The 20,623-nt window shown below is 38.4% G+C and overlaps 3 protein-coding genes across 3 annotated transcripts; 1 reads left to right on the top strand and 2 right to left on the bottom strand.

Annotated features, from left to right (window-relative positions):
• Positions 1-408: 408 nt before the first annotated feature.
• Positions 409-2,310, bottom strand: LOC100631814 (uncharacterized). The gene has a single exon (XM_003383583.3). It carries the CDS (start codon positions 2,113-2,115, stop codon positions 508-510), a length of 1,608 nt encoding a protein of 535 aa, XP_003383631.1. The 5' UTR covers positions 2,116-2,310; the 3' UTR covers positions 409-507.
• A 5,349-nt stretch (positions 2,311-7,659) lies between these two features.
• Positions 7,660-16,932, top strand: LOC100631939 (transcriptional regulator ATRX-like). The gene is made up of 14 exons (XM_011411455.2): positions 7,660-7,761; positions 7,822-8,817; positions 9,479-9,610; positions 9,754-11,608; positions 11,767-11,948; positions 12,127-12,282; positions 12,428-12,571; positions 12,886-13,198; positions 13,403-13,578; positions 13,846-14,007; positions 14,216-14,450; positions 15,077-15,395; positions 15,492-15,669; positions 15,809-16,932. The coding sequence occupies exons 1-14, from the start codon at positions 7,699-7,701 to the stop codon at positions 16,637-16,639; spliced, it is 5,742 nt and encodes a 1,913-aa protein (XP_011409757.1). The 5' UTR covers positions 7,660-7,698; the 3' UTR covers positions 16,640-16,932.
• Positions 16,838-20,591, bottom strand: LOC105316517 (titin-like). The gene is made up of 12 exons (XM_020007775.1): positions 20,489-20,591; positions 20,154-20,435; positions 19,708-19,989; positions 19,301-19,645; positions 18,540-19,198; positions 18,354-18,432; positions 18,230-18,295; positions 18,146-18,172; positions 17,995-18,093; positions 17,812-17,919; positions 17,430-17,675; positions 16,838-17,181 (listed from the first exon to the last, which is right to left on the bottom strand). Exons 1-12 carry the CDS (start codon positions 20,535-20,537, stop codon positions 17,159-17,161), a joined length of 2,265 nt encoding a protein of 754 aa, XP_019863334.1. The 5' UTR covers positions 20,538-20,591; the 3' UTR covers positions 16,838-17,158.
• Positions 20,592-20,623: the final 32 nt, after the last annotated feature.

Below are 20,623 nucleotides of genomic sequence, written 5' to 3' on the forward strand. Positions count from 1 at the left end.
GTAACATGATGAATGATAATGGTATGATTTCTTAATTGTCACTAATTCTAGGAGTAGCAATGTTTGCATTCTTCAAAATTACTTCATTCTGTAATAATTATTGTGTTTATCTGGCCACTTTTAAAAAATGCTCATTATAATCCAAAAATATAAGTTGGCTTCTACATAGCATAAGTACATCAATATGTATCAGAAAATGTAATAAAAAATTGGGGGGTGATTTTGGAGCCATTTTTCGGAAAAAACCATGGGCTATAGTACAGGGATTTTTTCAGATTTTGACCGATTTTTAAAAATGGCTATAACTTGAAAAATTGAAGTTGGAATTGGCTCAAACTTTCTACATAGCATAAGTACATCATTGTGTATCAGAAAATGTAATAAAAATTGGGGATGATTTTGGAGCCATTTTTCAAAACAAACCATGGGTTACACAGCCTTAAATATTAAAATTCAGACACTACTTTATTGAGACATTGCCAATTAAGATTTAGAGTATAAAAATAATTAAATTCCATACAAAGTTTGAGCATTTCTCCTTGTGACCGTAAGCACCTCCTCAGTAATGCAGTCACGTAGCCTTCCAATCTCCTCAGCCACACACACAGCCATTGGAGGGTGCGTCCATTTTAAACCACGCAATGAGCGACCCGGTCTCATTGAGAATGGCATCATGTAGGGAGAGTCTGTTTCAATCAGCAACCTATCTAACGAGAAGTCTCTAGCAATACTTCTTGCATCTTTAAATTTGAATTGAGTGACGTGGCCCGTAAGTCCTATGTAAAGATTGGGGAATTTATCTACGAATTTAAGTGCCATTTCAACACTGCCAGTATAACAATGTAAATGAATGAACCAGTCTCTTGGTAGAGCATTGCATAAAATCTCGTATAAGTCCTCCTCTGCATCTCTGCAGTGTAGGATGAGAGGTTTGGAGTATACTTGTGCATACTGCAGCAAGTGATTGACTAGCTTTTTCTGCTCAGCCTTGTTGGATTGCTTGAGACTGTGTCCAGAGAAATCAAGACCGATCTCACCCAGAGCGATGCATTTCGGATGAGCCAAACACTCGAGTAGCCTCTCTTCTAAAAGTGGGCTGAAAGAGCGAGCGTGACGCGGATGCATACCAAAACTAGCCCAGATCTTATCCTCCTCAAGTAGCTCCCTATAGCAACCAAAAGAAGAGAAGGCCGCAGGGTCACAGAATGAGGTGATGCAGCCGTCAAAATTTGAAGGATAGCAAAACTTCAAGGACATATCGGCATAGGACGAGAGACGATGGCGTTCAAGTAGGTACTCTACATGACAGTGGGTATCTAAGTAGCGAGGGAGCTTTGCAACTCGTTGATATAACGAGATATCTTTATGTCTAGTTTTATTCTTCTGCCAAACTGGTTTCTCCTTTACTTGATCTTCTACTTTGCCTCCATCTTCTTCTCTTTCCTTTTCCTTATTGATAAAGATATCATCATCAAAAGAACCTAAAAGGTTTTCATCACCGAGGATGCTATCCTCTTCAACCTCAATGCATTTATCAGTGCTTGATGAAAACTGTTCTCCTGTGACTTCTGATTCCTGATTTAACATCAGATCCTGTGAAACTGACGAAAGAGTTTCTTTCATTTTTGATTCATCGTTAATGGTTTGATTAGTTAATAATTCCATTTCTGTTTCTTTTTGCTGGGCTGATGAAACTGCTGCATGACTACTCAAAGTTAATATATCCCCTGTTGGGGGTACCAGTTGATTAGTGTCTGGAGGAGTTTCTGAAGATGCTGATTGGTGGGTGCCAATTGGTTTGATTCCTGTGTTTAACTTATCGTCATGTTTTGTACTAGTAGCATGATGTTCTTCTTCTGTCTTTTTAGCAAGGAGTGGACAGTTAGCTTTATAATGCCCCACTCTTCCACAATGAAAACACGAGCTCTTTTTATCAAAATGTGTCGATTGTGTGGTGAATTTTGCTGCTTTTTCTTCTAAGCCTAGTTTGGTTCCCTCATTAGGGCAGTTTATTTTATAATGTCCTATTTCTCCGCACAAGAAGCATCTGCAGTCATTGGGTTCTTCTCTTCTTTTTGACTTTTTCTTTGTTTTCCTTTCAGCTCTTGCTGCCATGCCTGCCACACCTCCAAATGGGTTGGAGGCCACACCCTAAACTAGCTTAACCACGCCTTCAAATCAAATCATTGAAATCAAACCTCAGCATTTTCTATAGGCCAAACTCTAGTCTGACATCAAGTGAAAGAAAGATACTACAAAGAAGGATCCTTTAGATATATTCCTATAAGATGTGCTGAGTAATCATAAACGGTAAATTAGGCATGATGGACTAGTCTAGTATCAATTAATAGACAATACTAGATGGAAGCTGTATCAGTGAGCCATTATCATTATTTATTTTTTTCTCTTTTTTGTTACTTACAGCTTGCGAGTGGGTCGCAAAAAAGGTAACGAGTTGTTTCCGTGACGATGACGACGACGATGATAGTGGTTTTGGAAGCAAGCCTAAGTCGGGTGGTAAGAGGTGTGGTCAGCCATCACAGAAGGAAGAGAAAGGTCCGTACACTAAAGTCCAATCTGGTGACGACTGTTCCGGATGACAATAACTTTCTTCGTCATTGTGATGAATAGCAACTAAATGGGAGGGGGTTGTATTACTTGGCGGTTGTTTAGCAGCTGTTTGTGATAGTTGTTGTCTAAATCTGTCTTTACAGCTGACAGTGACTTGATTTTAAGTAGCAGCTGCTTTTATATTATAATAACAATACTTAATTCTGTGGTTATGTATGTTTTAGTATTTTTACTCCAATGGTCTTTTTCTCATCAAAATACTCAACTTGTAAGATAAAGTTAAAGTTTGAACTTTGTAGCTCTCACTGTTTCATTGACTATTGCTCCCTGTACTATAGCCCATGGTTTTTCCCAAAAAATGGCTCTGAAATGACCCCTAATTTTTATTACATTTTCTGATACACATTGATGTACTTATGCTATGTAGAAAGTTTGAGCTAATTCAGACTTTGTTTTTTTAATAATTGGCCATTTTTTGAAAAAATCCCTGTACTATAGCCCATGGTTTTTTTTCAAAAAATGGCTCCGAAATCACCCCCAATTTTTATTACATTTTCTGATACATATTGATGCCCTTATGCTGTGTAGAAAGTTTGAGCTGATTCCGACTTCAAGTTTTCAACTTGGCCAGTTCTGACTTCAATTGCCGGCTTGATAGTAAAGATATGATATCCTTATTCAAATAATATACACAGCTGATAAGTACCAATAACACTTAAGGATAGTGAGCTAATGACAAACAACAACAGAATTTATTTGTTGATAAAGAGTATCAATTCTCATTATTGCATCATTTTTAAAGATGGAGGAAATCCATGAATAACAAATAACACAAGGCAAATAGTGAGTTATGCTGACAGGAATTGATATATTTAACAGTATCATAGCTTGCAGCTTCAAAGACAAGTTTTTTACTTGATTAATCAAGGCATGGAGAAACTAATTGAAGCAACTAAGGTACAATATATGATCTTGCAAATATTTTATCACTTCTTTATTTTCTTAGGTTTCACTGATTCTTTTAGCAGTCTTTGCTCAATTACATTCATGCTCTGTCTATTATGTTGCTACTAATGATGAGGGTTGCTCCAACTCCTCATTTCAAGGCTGCCACAGTCTCTCTTATTATGTTAACATGACTTGGCCACCAAATATTACGCTCATTTTTCTACCAGGAGAACACAGGCTCTTCAATGTGCTCAATAAAACTGGTCTGGATCAGCTATTGATGCAATCAGGACCTGGCCAGGCTTTAATCAGTTGTGAAGAAAACATGCCACTTGTAATAAGCAGCAGCAAATCTATTGTATTTAGACAACTTGAAATTTCATGTGACTTAGAGCTTAACAATATAGACAACGTAGAAGTGGTGGGTATAGTAATGAAGTCATTACAATTATATAACTATGTAGAAAAGGGACACCTTCTAATGGAAGGCTCACAGCTTGGATCATACCACTCAAGATCAACAGTATCTGTAAATAATGCCTCTGTCAGGATCCAAAACGTCTTGGTATTAAACTCTCATTTGCTGTTATTTTTAATCGGGGATAACTCATCAGTAATAAATGCTACAATATTCAATGGAAACTATGCATTAGTATATAGCGGAAGCCACATTTTTTCTTCAGGCATTAGAGTGTATAATGGGGATGTTAATCTGGTCAACAATAGCAATCATATTGGCCTTTATGATGTCATTGTACTCACTGCAACACGGAATTTTATTTATGCTATTGGTAATGGTCATCACATTACGCTCTGCAGTGTTTTAGTGAAGTATGGAGCTATTCTTTTACAAAATAATGGAGACTATTTGACTTTGTGTAGCATCAAAGTGATTGGGAAATGGATTGATGTGGCTCATTCTAATGAAGGAGGATTGATCCTTATCAACAATGGCAATCATATCCTCCTAGATATAATAAAAATTGTCAAAAAAAGTCTTTCTTTAGGAAGAAATGGGAATGACTTAATCGTTACTAATGTCGACATTACCGGAAATTGTTGTCAGAATTTCACACTGAATAAAAATGGGAATCATATAAGACTTTCCAATGTTACAGTAACCTTAGAGAATGGCTACGGCATAATGCTACTCAAAAGAAATGGTGGCAATATAAGTATCAGTAACATAACCCTGTATCAGAAATTGAATACAAGCTCCTATGACGCTTATACTGAACTGGTTCTACGTTATAACAGTGACTACATTAGTCTGGAATGCATCAATGTGACTGGGGATGTGGACGTATCATTCAATGGTAATAATATTTCTATCATTCATGTTAGTATAGTGGGAATTAGAGAGACCAATGGTCTTTTGATGCAAAGAAATAAGAATAACATTACACTCTCAGATATTACTGTGCTCAGAAATGGTGGAATATATGCTGATTACAATGGAGATTATCTCACTATGAAGAATCATATTAGCGTTGCAGATGAATTCATCTTTCTAAAGTACAATGGAAACCACATGGCAGTCCTCAATGTTACATTGATTGGGACAACTTTAGCACTTCTTTATAATGGTGATGACTTATTGCTTGCAAATGTTTTGATAAGTCATTGTTTCTCTGGACTGGTGATGAAGTATAATAGAAAATTGATAAGAATGGATAATGTGACTCTATCAAACAATAAAAATGGAATGATTGTCGAGGGTGACAACGAACTCTGGTTTGTTAATAATCCTAGCCACATGATTGATAATACTTCACCTACTAATGGTGCTGGTATGTTCATTAAGGACGTCTCTGTCTACAGTGATACTGAAGTTTATTTCATTAACAACACGGCACTGGGTGTAGGAGGTGCTGTTTACGTAAATATTGTTCAGTTGGAAACTTCTATTGAGGCAAGATGCACCTTTGATAATTTCAGACCAGTGTTTGTCAACAATATTGCTTATGTTGCTGGGAATAACATTTACAATGGAAAGTATTGGAATTGCAGAGATTCAAGAGGTTATAATAATACAGTGTATGTATACACACTGAAGAAATTAGTTAACTGCAGTGGTGTTCAATATCTCCGCACTTTTCCACATGAGCATCCTCTATCATTTTACATCACTTCAACTTCAATTGGTGTTTGCATCTGTACCAATGATAATAAGATTGATTGCACTAGTAGAAGAGTTTATAAGCAACTCTATCCTGGCCAATCCATTACTCTGCCACTAGTAACAGTTGGAATGTGTGGTGGCCTCAGCCCTGGGGTTTTGTTAACTCTTAATACTAGCACAGTTGAGGTTTTACTCAACACCAATTGCAATCAACAAACCAAAAGAGAATGTTCGAACTTTACTTATCATCTCAGACAGAGAACAAGAAATAGACATGGAAGCTTTTTTATTAATAATACACTAAATGGTCCTGAGAAAAGCAACACTGTCAGCGATTCTGGTTTGCTGGTAGATGTTCTTTTCCGTCCGTGCCCAGTTGGTCTTGAGCTGAAGGACAAAACCTGTCAGTGCAATCGGGTCTTAAGTAGCTCTAGTTTCACCGAATGCAACATTAATTCCATGCCATATCCTATTAAAAGATCAGGTAACAATTGGTTGTACTACAATCATGACTATAATTGTACTGTTGCTCACAGATATTGTCCTCTTGGGTATTGCAATTCCTCTTCTCTAAGTCTCAGTCTTGTAGAGGGGGATGCTCAATGCTCTCATGGCAGATCGGGAATCCTTTGCGGAAAGTGTGAAGCTGGACTGAGCCTCATGCTAGGATCAAATAAATGTGGTCCCTGCAGTAACAAGTACTTGGGTACTCTTGCTGGTTTTATTGCAGCTGGCATAATACTTCTAGTTTTCCTCCTGTTTCTCAATTTGACTGTATCTGTCGGTAGCATCAATGGGTTACTTTTTTATGCTAATGTTGTTAAACTGAATGAAACTGTTTACTTTCCCAATGGTAGCAAGGTACCTCTATTGAGCCAGTTCATTGCTTGGATTAATCTTGACCTTGGTATAGAGACTTGCTTCTTTAATGGACTGGATGGCTATTGGAAGACATGGCTACAGTTTGTGTTTCCTCTTTACATTTGGCTATTGATCGGGATTGTCATAACTAGTAGCCATTACTCTGGCAAAGTATCGCGTCTCTGTGGTAATAATGCAGTTCCAGTTCTAGCTACGCTCATTCTCATGTCATATTCTAAACTCCTTCAAGCTATTACCAACGTTTTAATGATAGCTACAATTGACTGCGAAGGGATTGTAACCTGGAAAGTATGGAGTGTAGATGGTAACATTGGCTATCTGAGTGGCAAACATATTCCATTATTTGCAGTTGCATTGTTGTTCCTATTTGCAGGATTAGTATACACAGGGCTGGTGTTCTCTGGCCAATGGCTGCAGCGCTACAGTGGTAAGTGCTGCAAGAGCTCTAGGGATCCTGTAGTTAAACTGAAACCATTCATTGATGCCTACACTGGGCCATACAAGAATGAGTATAGATTCTGGACTGGCCTGTTTTTGATAGTACGTCTAGCAATCACACCTATATTCTCATATACAACTAGTGCCATCCCTCAAGCTAATAATTACATTATCAGCTTCTTCACCTTTTTTGGAGCATATCTATCGAAAGGTGTCTACAGGAACAGAGCAGTGAATGGACTGGAAACATTTTATTGCATTAACTTGGGATTATTATCAATGTTTAGCATATTCTCTGCTCATATGGGCTATAGTGCAGAAGTAACTGGAGGGATAACTACTGTTTCTGTCAGTTTGAGTTTTATTGCTTTTATTGGCACAGTAATGGCTCATGCTTATGTCAAATCGATTCAAAAAAGCTGCCAACTTTGTGTAAGCTCGTGCAAAATCTTTCTCTTCAGACAAAAAGTGATCGAAAGTAATGCCGGTAATCTGAATGAAGCACTAATATCAAATGCAAGTTATTCTCCATCGCATGTGGTTATGAAGAGAGACTCAATTATCTTTGATTTTGGCCCAGTATTTGAACAATAATTTGCATAATTTAGTTAGTAAATTAGTATTAATTAGTTAACTGATTGATTGATTGATTAATTAATTAAGTAGATAGTGCTGCCACACCCACAGGTTATTAAAGTTATCTTGTCACGTGGTGGTGTCCACTGTCCAGGAAATAAATGGCGGCAAACCTCTCTCCCGGTAAAGGTGGACTAGACTCACTTGACGTTTCAGAGCCCGAGGTAAGCCCGGTGAGGAAGAGAAGACCCGAGTATTGCCTGACATGCTCTGGTTTCTTCTAGAATTGGTTTGCTTCTATCAAGCCGCCTCATACAAGAGCATTTGCAGAACAGGACTACGATCTAGTCTCGGAAAGAAACTGTATTCTCTTCTTCTGCCCGGACTACACCGCGTCCCCTCACCAGTCCTTTGGGTTAAAAGACAGATCTCTACCCTCCCTCACTCTTAGACAAGAAATGGCCGAGCCTATCTCCTCTCATGTATCCCAGATTTACAAGTCAGAGTGTCAGAACGAGAACAGGGAGGTGCTACTGGACTTGTGTCAGTCTTGTCGAGAGATAGACGGCTCTAGGACGTGCCAAAAACTTCACTTAGATCCTTCTATACCGTTCCGCCAGCCCTCTCCCAACCCACAGCGTTCCCTTCCTCTCAAACCTTGTTCTGTTGTTCTTCCCAAGCTAAGAATAGGTCTCAGTAATCCTGTGACGAAACCCCCAAGGGATGGAAATGTTCAAATTGAGACCCAGAAGTCTGATTCTGATTCCACTTGGCATGGGAATGGAACCAGTAAACATGGGAATGGAACCAGTAAACATGGGAATGAAACCAATAAACATGGGAATGAAACTGATAGACATGGGAATGAAACTGATAGACATGGGAATAAGAGTGATAGACATGGGAATGAAAGTGATAGACATGGGAATGAAAGTGATAGACATGGGAATGAAGTGGGTAGACATGAGAATGAACCTAACCAGAATGAAAACAGAGAACTTAAAAGTGATGCATTTGATGCTGATGTGAATGAATCTCTTGATTTGTTTGACAATGAGCCCGAAACCAATGAAGTTGAACCTGTCATTGATGAGACTAAGCAGGACGAGAATGAAACTATGCAGAATGAAAATGAGATTAGACGGAATGAGACTATATTGAGCGAGGATGATGATTCCGGTTTACCTGATACATTTCCATGCGTCTCTTGTCAGAAACAAATTAATTGGAAAGAAGAAAGAGTCCACACCCACAAGATCCTAAACGTTCTCACTTGTCTGGTAAGTACTGTACATGACGGGGGTGGGGAGGAGGTATTTTGGCTGGTTTCTGAGGCCTGCATGAAGTAGTTCGTTTCGTCAGGTCTGGGTGTTAATCAATTAGCTGTGGTGAGAAAAGTAACACAATCAGAATTTTGACTTGGGGGGGGAAAGAGTACGACTGTGATTTGATAAGCAGCTCTTAGCTCTGTTAGCTCCCCATGTTCTTATGTAAACTAACTTAGGCAAGTTGTTGCAAGTTTGCTTTAAGAGCTGTCTTTTTCATGCTTTGGTGACTTAAAGGCCCCCATACACTAGGCAACATGTTGCTAGCAACTTCTGTGGCCACTTTGATCTTGTGTCTAAGAATAGAATTCTGTTCTATTTTTGGAACAAAATGATTACAAGATCAAAGTAACCACAGAAGTTGCTAGCAACATGTTGCCTAGTGTATGGAGGCCTTAAAGCCCAACATACACTGAGCAACAAAGTTGCTCAGTGTATGTTGGGCTTAAGAACCTGTGAAAGTATCTTATCCTTATATCCCATATCCCTATAAGATTTTTTGTTGTCTATGAATATGAATATGAATGAATGTGACCACCGTAGAACTTGGCAATAAAGAGGAAAGGAGAGAATGTGTTGTTGATATTAAACATAATGATTATCCTTCTTTCTGTAGAAGTGTTTCCAGACGTTTAATACTGGCGTCTTTGAGGTGGACAAGGATGGAAGTGAGAATTACTGCACCCTCTGTGGGGATGGAGGAGAGCTTTTTGTCTGTGATAACGACTGTCCTAAATCTTTCTGTCAAGTAAAGGAGAGAAGAGAGAGAGGGGGGGAAAAGAAAAGACTAAAAAATAAGAGAGAGAAATAATAAGACAGAGAGAGAGAGAAGAGGGGCAAAGTTGGATAAGTAAGATAAAGCTGAATTAACTTCATTCCGTTGTTCTATAGACTTGTATCCTAAATGTATGTGGCTCTGAAGCTGTGGAGAAGCTTAAATCCCCCGACAGCAACTGGATCTGTTTTGTCTGTGACCCGTCACCGCTAAAGAAAGACATAGACTTTTGTAAACATGTTGTTGAGACTTTAAAGAGTCGAAAGAAGAAAAGGAGACAGTTGGAGAGACGTCTGAAGGTTGAAAAGAGCGAAAAGAACAGGGTTTATAAGTCAAAGGAATTTATAAGTGATTCCGATGAATCTGAACATAAAAGTATGGACACTGGAGCTAAAGATTCACTCTTACGTGGTACTAGAATAAAGAATGAGAATCAATCTGGGGAGAATGAGAATCAGCCTGGGGAAAACGAGAATCAGTCTGGAGGGAATGAGAATCAATCTGGGGAGAACGAGAATCAATCTGGGGAAAACGAGAATCAATCTGAGGAGAATGAGAATCAGCCTGGGGAAAACGAGAATCAATCTGGGGAGAATGAGAATCAGCCTGGGGAAAACGAGAATCAGTCTGGGGGGAATGAGAATCAATCTGGGGAGAATGAGAATCAGTCTGGGAGCAGTGAGAATGAATCTGTAAAGAATGAGAATGAGTCTGAAAAGAATGAGATTGAGGAATCTGACGTTCATATTAAAGAGGAACCACCTGTATCGGCAGATTACGATGAGTTTTACATGGAATCGAAAGAAGACTTGGACCTAGTTGAAGATGGACTATCATCTAGTGATAGCAATGAATGCAATCTCAACATTCCTTTCCTGTTTAATTATACTGACTCTGTCATTGATGACACTGGTGAGCGGTCCGGTATTAATAAGAAAGTTCGCAGGGGGTCCGGTAAACCCACTGTTAAAAGGAGAAAACTCTCACTGAGCATGAAGAAAAAGAAGCCTGATGTAAAGGACAAAGCAAATGCAGGAGATTCGTCTTTTGTTTTATCAGATGATGATTATTTACTAGACAGTCCGATCAGCGAGAATTCCCCAGGGGATACACAGCCTAAGAAACCAGCTGACAAAGGATCAGCTCCTTCGACAAAAGCTGACTCTTCCTCAGCCAATAAAACTAAAAAACCACGACACGAGTTTAAAGTGAAGAAGTCAGATTACGGGATCGAGTCTTCGAAAAGGAGAAAAGCTCTATCCAGCAGCAGCGATAGCGAGAAAGAGAAGGAGGAGGAGGAAGTTAAAGGCCCTCCCGATTCTTCTAATGTTGTCGTTATCGACTCTTCAAATGACGAAACTGGAGATCCCACTCCTTCCAATCTTTCGAAAAACCGATCAAAGCAATCCAGACTTTCATCTTTTTCTAGCTCCGATAGTAAGTCTTCAAGGAAGGCCAAGTCGGAAGACAAGAAGGCCAAGTCGGAAGACAAGAAGGCTAAGTCAAAGAAAAGGATAGGATACTTGTCTTCAAGCGATGATGACGATAAAAATGCCTTTGTCGTGCCTTGCTCTATCCCTTCCTCCTCCTCCTCCACCTCTCCTTTACTAAAAGATAAAAACAGGACAGTTCTTACTATCAACAGTGATGGTTCCTCGGATTCTCTCGGCTCTAAAGTCGTCCGGAAGAAAAAGAGAAAACTTTTTTTCTCGGACGAGGATTCTTCGTCCTCCTCTAGCAAGAAGAGAAGAAAGGTTGTGGTTCTTGATTCTTCTAACGAAGAATTTGAGGACAGTGAGGGAAGTGGTTATTATTTTAAGGGAAAGCACAAGAAGAGAAAGAGTCTCCACACACGGATATCCAGTTCTGATAGTGACGATGATGATGAGGTGGGCGGAGTCAGGAGAAAAGAGACCACACCCACAAGTAAGAGTAGCAATGAAGAAGAAGCATCTGCATCTACTACGCCAGGTGAGGGTTTCACTTAGTATACTATTAGGATATTTCTCAGTATACTATTGTGCATGTTAGTATACTATTAGTATTACTATTATACATTGTTTGCATACTCTTGTTTTTTATTATTAAATTTAGTATATTATTAGTATATTTTTTGTATATTGCTATAGTCAAGACAAAAAAAACTCGTAAACTCATTTCAAAGGACAAGCTTGCCTTTGAGACCAAAGAGGCTCAGAAAGCCGAGAAGGAACGGCTGGACAGATTGAAGAAGAAGAATGATGCCCAAGCTGTTCAAAATGAGAGACTAATCCTTGAGAAAGATGCTGAGACTGATGAAGTGTTGTTGGAGGTCAGTATATCCCAGTAAACTATTGTGCACTATTAAACTAGGATAAATACACACCTTGATAAATTACCGTGTTATAAAACTGCTACGGTATATTATTAGTGTATTATTGGTAAACTACTGTATGTTATTAGTATATTATTATTATACTCCAGTATATTATTAGTATATTATTTTTTAGGTAAGAAGTAGCCTTGTTTCTCATATTTTGCCTCATCAAGCTAAAGGGATTAAGTTTCTGTATAATTGTGTTTGTGAGGACCTGAAGCGGCTAAAGTCTGAGCCTGGGTCTGGTGCAATATTAGCACACTGTATGGGCCTTGGAAAGACCTTTCAGGTGATTTAAACTCTGTATATTATAAGTAAACCACTGTATATTATTTGTATATTATTAGTAAACTACTGTATATTATTAGTATATTATTAGTAAACTACTGTATATTATTAGTATATTGTTGGTAAATTCTGCATCTCTTCCTCAGGTAATAGCGTTCATAGATTGTCTCATATCCAATTCTGAGTCCACCAACATTAAGCGTGTTATTGTACTTTGTCCTGTTAACACGTTGAACAATTGGAACGACGAGTGGAACAAGTGGATATCATTATCAAGGAGGGACTATAGGGTGGGTCTTGCTACTATTTATAGGAACGAGTTGTTTACGCTATTTTTAGTAACAATTAACGCTGGTATCTATTTATATGACATATTTATATCAATAGAATTCTATGTACAATGTAGTCATGATTGGTAACTTATAATACACATCATTAGGCTATCTTCTCTCTCTCTCTCTCTCCCTCTCTCTCTCTCCCTCTCTCTCCCTCTCTCTCTCTCTCTCTCTCTCTCTCTCTCTCTCTCTCTCTCCCTCTCTCTCCCTCTCTCTCTCTCTCTCTCTCCCTCTCTCTCTCTCTCTCTCTCTCTTTCTCTCTCTCTCAGGTAACTGTAGTTGATGCTAAATTGAACAATCAGCGTTTAATGATAATAGAGAGATGGTTCAAATGTGGTGGGGTCGCTCTAATGGGCTACGAGATGTTTAGAAACCTCGCCTCCGGTTCTAAAATTCGCAAGGCTAAACTCCGAGAGTCTTTCTCTAAGTATCTCCTTGATCCTGGCCCTGATATAATGATATGCGATGAAGGTCACGTCCTTAGAAGAGAGAGTTCTAACTTATCAGTGATTGTTAGCAGAGTGGCCACTAAGAGACGGATTGTATTAACCGGGACACCTTTACAAAACAACTTAAAAGAATGTAAGTAGGTGTACATGTAGATAATGTAATCACATGTGTATGTTACATGTATTATTCAAATTTTAATTTCAATTATTTATACTATTTTATTTTTCATGCATTATACATGTAGATTGTTTAACTTGAATTTAACTTATTTGTGTTATTTTATTTATTTAAAATTTTATATTTATTTATTTATATTTTTTTTTTCATTCATTATAGATTATACTATGGTCAATTTCGTGAAGCCCAATCTATTAGGAACGATGAAAGAGTTCTGTAATCAGTTTGCTAACCCGATAGCCAACGGCCAGTGTGCCGACTCTAGTCCTTACCAAGTCCGAGTGATGAAGTACAGGGCCCACGTCTTGTTTCAGACTCTCTCCGGCTGTGTTGATGTGAGTAACAGTATGGTGTACATGTATGTGGCTTTTGAGTCTTTTAAAATTTTAATCAAATCAACTTTTTTTAATGGCAAAATTTTGTAAAGTAACAAAAAAGTTTTTGCCCTCAAAAATTTCTGCTAAAGAAATGCTCTAGGAAAGCTCTGTATAGTTTAATACATTTACATGTACAGCAATGCTTCATTATGTGTTGTTCTTGCTACTTTATAAATTATTCATTTTTCTCGATCCCTCTCTCCTTCTCTTTCTCTCTTCTTTTAGAGAAAAGATTACCGTATACTAGCGGAGTCCTTACCTCCTAAATACGAATATGTGGTATCAATAAGAATGACTCCAGTGCAGAGCGAGCTCATCACCAGATACTTAGGAAGGACTTTCCATACAGCAAGTGATCTGTTCTCCACTTTTGCAAGCTTAGCTAAGGTACAGTACAGACTAGTAAAACGAATATTATTACTAATACTCTAATTTCAATTGTAATGTTATTTTACTGTCTTATAACTGTTGTATATATAATTCCTACAATACTTGTACATGAATGTGGCTTTGAATTTAAAGAACATGTACATGTAGATGAGCCTTGTTGTATCCTATTATTATTATTATTATTACTATATTTATTATCTATAAGGTCTGGAGTCATCCCTGGGTACTGATGCTTGATCAGGAGAGAAAGAGACTCAAAGATGGTACCGACAGTCTTGATGGATTCATTAATGATGACAATGAGGAGGATTATGATGATGACACTAGCTTGGAAGGTTTTATTGTGGAAAGTGGCGACTCTGACGGAGAATATAAAGTAAAGAAGAAGACTCCATCTACATCTAGCAGCAGCAGAGAAACAAGCAAAGCTCCATCTAAAGGTAATTGTATCTGTATCATACTGTATGTGCTACATAGTACTGTTATACCCCCTGGTTTCTGAAAGAATCCCTGTACCCATAGCCCATGGTTTTTTCCAAAATATGGCTTCAAAATGACCCCCAATTTTTATTACATTTTCTGATACATATTGATGTACTTGTGCTGTGTAGAAAGTTTGAGCCAATTCCGACTTCAATTTTTCAAGTTACGGCCATTTTAAGAAAACGTCAAAAATCTGAAAAAGACCCAAGGCTATAGCCCATGGTTTTTTCCAAAATATGGCTTCAAAATGACCCCCAATTTTTATTACATTTTCTGATGCATATTGATGTACTTATGCTGTGTAGAAAGTTTGAGCTGATTCCGACTTTGTTTTTTCAAGTTATAGTCATTTTTTAAAAATTGGCCAATTTTTGAAAAATCCCTGTACTATAGCCCATGGTTTTTCCCAAAAAAATGGCTCTGAAATGACCCCCCATTTTTATTACATTTTCTGATACATATTGATGCCCTTATGCTATGTAGAAAGTTTGAGCTGATTCCGACTTCAATTTTTCAAGTTATAAGCATTTATGTATTACAATTCTTACATGTACCTCTGCTTATCCTTCCTCTATACCTACAGATTGTCCTACTCCTCCAGTCGTCTCCAAAGAGTCGACCCCTTCCTCTTGGTTTGAAGACCTCCTGTCCGATGAGGCAGAGGATGACATTGATTCCAGTGGTAAAGTCTTGTTTCTTCTTGAGCTGCTAGAAGAAACAAAGAAGGTCCATGAGAAAGTCCTGGTATTTTCTCAGAGTCTCCTGTTGCTTGATCAAATTGAGTACCTCCTGCAAAAGAGAGATTTCTTTGAAGGTATCGACTATTTTCGTCTTGATGGCTCGACAAAGGCAAGCCACAGGACGGAGCTAATGAAAAAATTTAATCGGAAGAACAACGAAACGTAAGTATATCATATTTAAAATTTGTATACTGAATACATGTATACAGTATTCTTCTAGACACATTAAATGTTAATTTTTCTATCTTTCCTTTCTAGCATACGTTTATTCCTAATATCCACTAAAGCAGGTTCTCTAGGTGTTAATCTCATCGGTGCTAATAGAGTTGTTGTGTTTGACGCTTGTTGGAACCCGACCCATGACCTCCAGTCTGTTTTTAGGACCTATCGCTTTGGACAGACCAAACCTGTATTTGTATATAGACTTTTAGCACAAGTCAGTTTAGCTTTTTGAATCTTGCACTAACTTTTTTAAAGGTTAAATCACCTTCACTTGAATGCAGATTATCCATGTAGTTAAGGACAATTAACTTTTAATTTATAGTGTTATGCCCTTTTTTCTGTCTTCTATCCAGGGTACCATGGAAGAGAAGATTTATGACAGGCAAGTCACAAAGACATCACTCTCTCTCCGTGTCATAGACGAGAAACAAGTTGGTCGACATTACACAAACAACCAGCTTCAGGAACTCTTCACTTTTACTCCAGCCCCACCACCGGAAGAAGATGGAGCTTATGACAGACCGACGAATGATATTGTCTTTTGTAAGATTCTTGACAAACTCCAGCCTAAAGTCGTGATAAAATACCACGAGCACGACTCTTTGCTTGAGCATATTTTTGACGAAGAACTTTCTGAGGAAGAAAGGAAGGCTGCTTGGGACAATTACAATGCTGCAAAAGAGCTTGAAAGTCGAGCTTACAATATTGGCATGCATGTTCAAGGTGATGGCAACTTTGTAGCACCTTTGAACAACCTTAGTGGTCAGAATCCAGCTATACCAATTACTGATCTTGCAAAGGTTGCTTTCCAAAGGGTCACCCAAGGCCTGACAATATCTGCTCATATAATGAATGCTATTAACCTCAGAAACCTTCTAGCCCCTAGAGTCCAGAATCCAAATGACTTTGCTACGATACAGCGCTACGTCATGACTTGCGATAAAATCCAAACTCATTTGCAGAGCTTGCAATCTCTCATACCCGAAATAAGGGACAACCTCAGTAACAATGCTCTACGGTCTCAGCTTCCTTTGGAGCAGTGTAGCTTACTAGAGAGTCAAAGGAGGACTTTCCTTGCAAAACTAAAGGACATTGATGAAGCAGTCCGAGTCCCTACCCCAGATCATAACCACCTTCGTCGTTTATTACCAATGTTTGCTGGTCAGCTTCATAGCAGGCAATAAGGTAGTGCTTTTTCTTTTGCCTGAGAAATCACTTCATTCATTTCTCTATTGATGTGTTTTACAAGTTTTTAAGATAAATACTATTCTCTCTGGTCCCTCTATGATTTTCCCTTTCACCTACTGCTGATGGTTGTCATTATTTATCACTATTACATGATTCCATGCTGTTACTTGTTCTCTCATTGTATGATTGTATCATATCTAATATAAACAAAAGCTCATTTATTATTATTATCATTATAATATCAATTGTCAAATCAGTATTACACTAATTTGTAATTTCATACTGGTAATGTTATGAACCAGGTATCAGTAACACTCAGTTCGCAATACTAACTTGCACTGCGACTGGAAATACTTTGATGTTGCGGACAATTTTTTTCATATCTGATACAGTAATCACAGTTATTTTTATTGTCAATTTCTAAAAAGGAAAAGTCCCAACAAAGTAGCAAACAAACAAATTGACATGCTAAAAAAATTATAAAGTTGTGTATGAAGTCATTGAGTTAATGAAGGTTAAGGCCCAGCAGCACCACCACCTAATAAAAGGGAACAAAAGTATGCAGATATAATAGTATTGTATAGCAAAAAAAATTGTGACCTAACTGTTGCAAATTCATTCAAAAATTCATTTTGTGGCTATAATTTTTCTAATCTTTCTACTTTCTGGACAATATAAAAATCAATTTCTGCAGATTAATTTTTTGTGAATTTCAAAAAAATGCAAAATTTCCTGTATGGAGATGCTCATATCAACAACAACTGATATTGCATTGGTTTTGCATACCAGATGATCCACTTTTATCCAGATCCTTCTTTGCCTTTCTCAGTGCAGCAAGCACATCAGGGTTCTCTTCCACAGTCTTGAGGAACATTGCAGCTTTCTCATTGCTGCTAGAGGAGTCGGTCTGTATCCTTTTGATGGCTGGTATGTCTATCCTTTGCTCTGTCATCATGAATCTGAAGAGCTGGAGTGACTCAAGCATTGTCATCTGCTCCTTGTCTGGATCTGACTGGGTCTCTTGATCTTTCTCTGCAAAGAGAAAACAGCATGAAGTCAATACATTTCAGCATTTAGAGTCAATGCAGTGACTACATTATATAGCACTAAGGCTTTTAATGTGAATCCAGTATTATAGTCTGTGATCATTATTATTTCTGTTACTTACTGAGTGAAGCTGAAGGAGGCTTTTCTTGCATTTGAGTCTCAAGCTCTGCCAGTTTTGTTCTTAAAACTTCAACTTCTTTCTCTGCCTTTTCCAATTCCTCCTCCACTCCTATAAACAGAGACACAGAAAAGTAAAGAAACAGAAAATTAAAGAAATAAGCGGGAGAATAAGCAGTTTAAGCACCTGGGTTTTCTTGCAGTTGTTTCTTCAAGTCCTCTATCTCGTGATCCATTGCTTTTATCATCTTCTCTTTATTGTCAATCCTTTCTTGGAGCTCATCATCTACAGTATAGCAACAAAAAGTAATCCTGAAATATTAGCTTTTCTTTATTACCTGGTACTGACATTAACTCAATGTATTCTGAATAAAGAAAGAAAAGAAGTGAAGTATTAGTACATCACATGTTTCATTTCATACCTTCATTCTCTTCTATTGATTTCTTCAGCTCCTCCATTTCTTCCTCTTGCTTCTTAATCAACTCATCTATGAATGGCATCATTAATACTTAGCACTGTTGCTATGCTACTTATAAGTCTATTACCTTTTTCCTTGATGGCTACTTTGAGTTTCTTGACCTCCTTTTGAACGGTTCTCTTCCTTTCATACAACTCTCTCAATTCCTATAAAAAGATCAATAATAATAATAATAATACTGTATGTGAGCGTTGAAAAAATTTGTGAATTTTACTTGACCAAAATTACATACGCATGCACAGTATAAAGGTACCTTATCATCAGGGACTCTATCAAAAATCGGATAATGACCGACCAGCAGTTGAGCAAGACCCAAATCTTTCACATCATCAACATTCCTCTGAGAAGTGACTAGCATAGAGTCCGTAAGGTAGCGAGGAAACTGAAGCAGAATCACAATCGTCTCTTCTTCCTCGTCCCAATATATTTGACGGATTGTTATTCGGGTGTATAAAGACCCAAAGATAGTCTTTTTTAATTCTCGGACGTGGTCTAGCGTCTTTTCATGATAGTTCTCCCACTCCATGGCTATTTTGATTGTTTCGCATTTAAGAACAACCAGTGGCAAGAACTTTATCCCAAGGACCAAATCGAGTGTCGTTTGAGAACAGAAGCGATCAATTTCGGTTTCATACTCGTCCACTAACGGCTTGCCATTTTCCATCTCAAACCGATCAACAAGCGACCGGTAGCCCTCGACATGTATGACCGTGGTACGCAGGTTGACGAGTTTCGTTGCTTCTTCAAAGGTTTGGGTGGGAGGTAGGTGTGGTCTAAGCTCAGGTAGCCCCCTATCGAGGTAGTGACGGAAATCAGCAAAGTTACCGATCTTGTTCACTATTATCGGGAACAACTTGTCAAGCAAAGTGGACAGTTTGGTTTTCATGTCCTCATAAGTGAGTGGAGGAGGAGCTAAAAGCAATGAATATTTAATAAAATATTATCAATGAATATTAATGAGGTTTTAATGAATATTTAATGAGGATACTATTAATGATATATTTATTATCTTACCTGGTTCCAGTGGTTGTTCATTTGCCGGGGGTGTTTCTTCAGTTGGTGTTGTAGGAGGTGTATTGTGTGTTGATGAAGAGGAGGAGAGAGGACGAGGGGGAGAAGACGAAGGAGAAATTGGAAGAGGAGGCTGGGGAGGAATAGCTGCTGCTTCATCAGGAACAGGCTCGGTCTCAGGTGCAGTATCAGTCTCAGGCCTGGTGGTATCAGTCTCAGGTGCAGTATCAGTCTCAGGCCTGGTGGTATCAGTATCAGGCGCAGTATCAGTCTCAGGTCTGGTATCAGTCTCAGGGCTGATATCAGTCTCAGTTTCAGCCTCTGGTTCTGGTTCTGGTATAAAATAACCTAAAAAGAGTCTCCTTAATATACTTGCAAACACACACACCCACTAACACATTGTCCCTTACCATAGTCCCTGAGCAGTTCCAGTGCAAAGTCTTGTGATTCTCTAGGAGTCTTTGAGATCAGCAGGATATTAGCAAATGCAATGAGCTTCTCTTTATCATCAGCAATTTTATCGGAGAGGGCCTTCAAAGGCTCATCGATGAGATGAAACCCTTTCTTCTCTACTTGCGCTATCTCTTTCTTTGTTATGAGTCCTTCAGTGTAGAGCATGTAGAGGGTGTCCTCCGAGATTTGTAGCTGACTCTCGACATATTTTTGAAAATAATGCATTCCTGGATCAAGGACTGTTTAATAAGAGAGAGAAATATAGCAGAAAGTGAATATAAAAATACAACAATAATTCTTATTTATTAAAGGTGTGAACAAGGCTGATTAGCACCTCTCTGCAAGCTGAGCCCCACCCGAAAAGACCGTAAAAACACTTTGTTCTAAAAGGGCCAGCGCTTACTTTTCAGAACCTTTTCCGATACATCTTCCAGTCCAATTCTACAGAGTGCTTCACCCAAAGCTTCAAAAGTTGGCTGACCGACTCTGCTAACGTTATCAACACGTGCAAGCCACTTGCTGAGACAAGCTCGGAGGCAGAGATGAGGGTTGCCCCTGTTGTCCGACTCTATAGTCTCCAGCGTTTGTAAGAGCAGCCCAACCGTAAGGCCAAGATCAAACCATTTCTTAGGAGGGAAGTTTGAACGCTGGAGTCCGTCTATCACCTCCAATAGCTCGTTCATTTCTGTGAAAAGGAAGGAGCATTACTTGTGCATGGGTATTTTTTTATTTTCTTACCAAGCAAGTCCATTTTTCGTATCTTTCTTTCACGAAATACCAACGCCATCTTGTTGTTGGAAAATCCCTTCCTTAGCTTTTTTGCAAATGTCTCCACCCAGCCCCACCCTTAAAATTTGAGCCCCACCCTTTTCA

The sequence above is a fragment of the Amphimedon queenslandica genome, unplaced genomic scaffold (assembly GCF_000090795.2).
Source record: "Amphimedon queenslandica unplaced genomic scaffold, v1.1 AMPQUscaffold_13509, whole genome shotgun sequence".
Lineage (NCBI taxonomy): Eukaryota > Metazoa > Porifera > Demospongiae > Haplosclerida > Niphatidae > Amphimedon > Amphimedon queenslandica.

Coding starts and splice junctions, on each gene's coding strand:
- LOC100631814 (XM_003383583.3), bottom strand. CDS start 2,115: ATGGCAGCAAGAGCTGAAAGGAAAACAAAGAAAAAGTCAAAAAGAAGA.
- LOC100631939 (XM_011411455.2), top strand. CDS start 7,699: ATGGCGGCAAACCTCTCTCCCGGTAAAGGTGGACTAGACTCACTTGAC. Junction 11,949..12,126: donor CTGATGAAGTGTTGTTGGAG/GTCAGTATATCC, acceptor ATTATTTTTTAG/GTAAGAAGTAGCCTTGTTTC. Junction 14,451..15,076: donor AAGCAAAGCTCCATCTAAAG/GTAATTGTATCT, acceptor CTATACCTACAG/ATTGTCCTACTCCTCCAGTC.
- LOC105316517 (XM_020007775.1), bottom strand. CDS start 20,537: ATGGCGTTGGTATTTCGTGAAAGAAAGATACGAAAAATGGACTTGCTT. Junction 19,199..19,300: donor TGAACAACCACTGGAACCAG/GTAAGATAATAA, acceptor CATTGCTTTTAG/CTCCTCCTCCACTCACTTAT. Junction 17,182..17,429: donor GGATAAAAGTGGATCATCTG/GTATGCAAAACC, acceptor CCCTTTTATTAG/GTGGTGGTGCTGCTGGGCCT.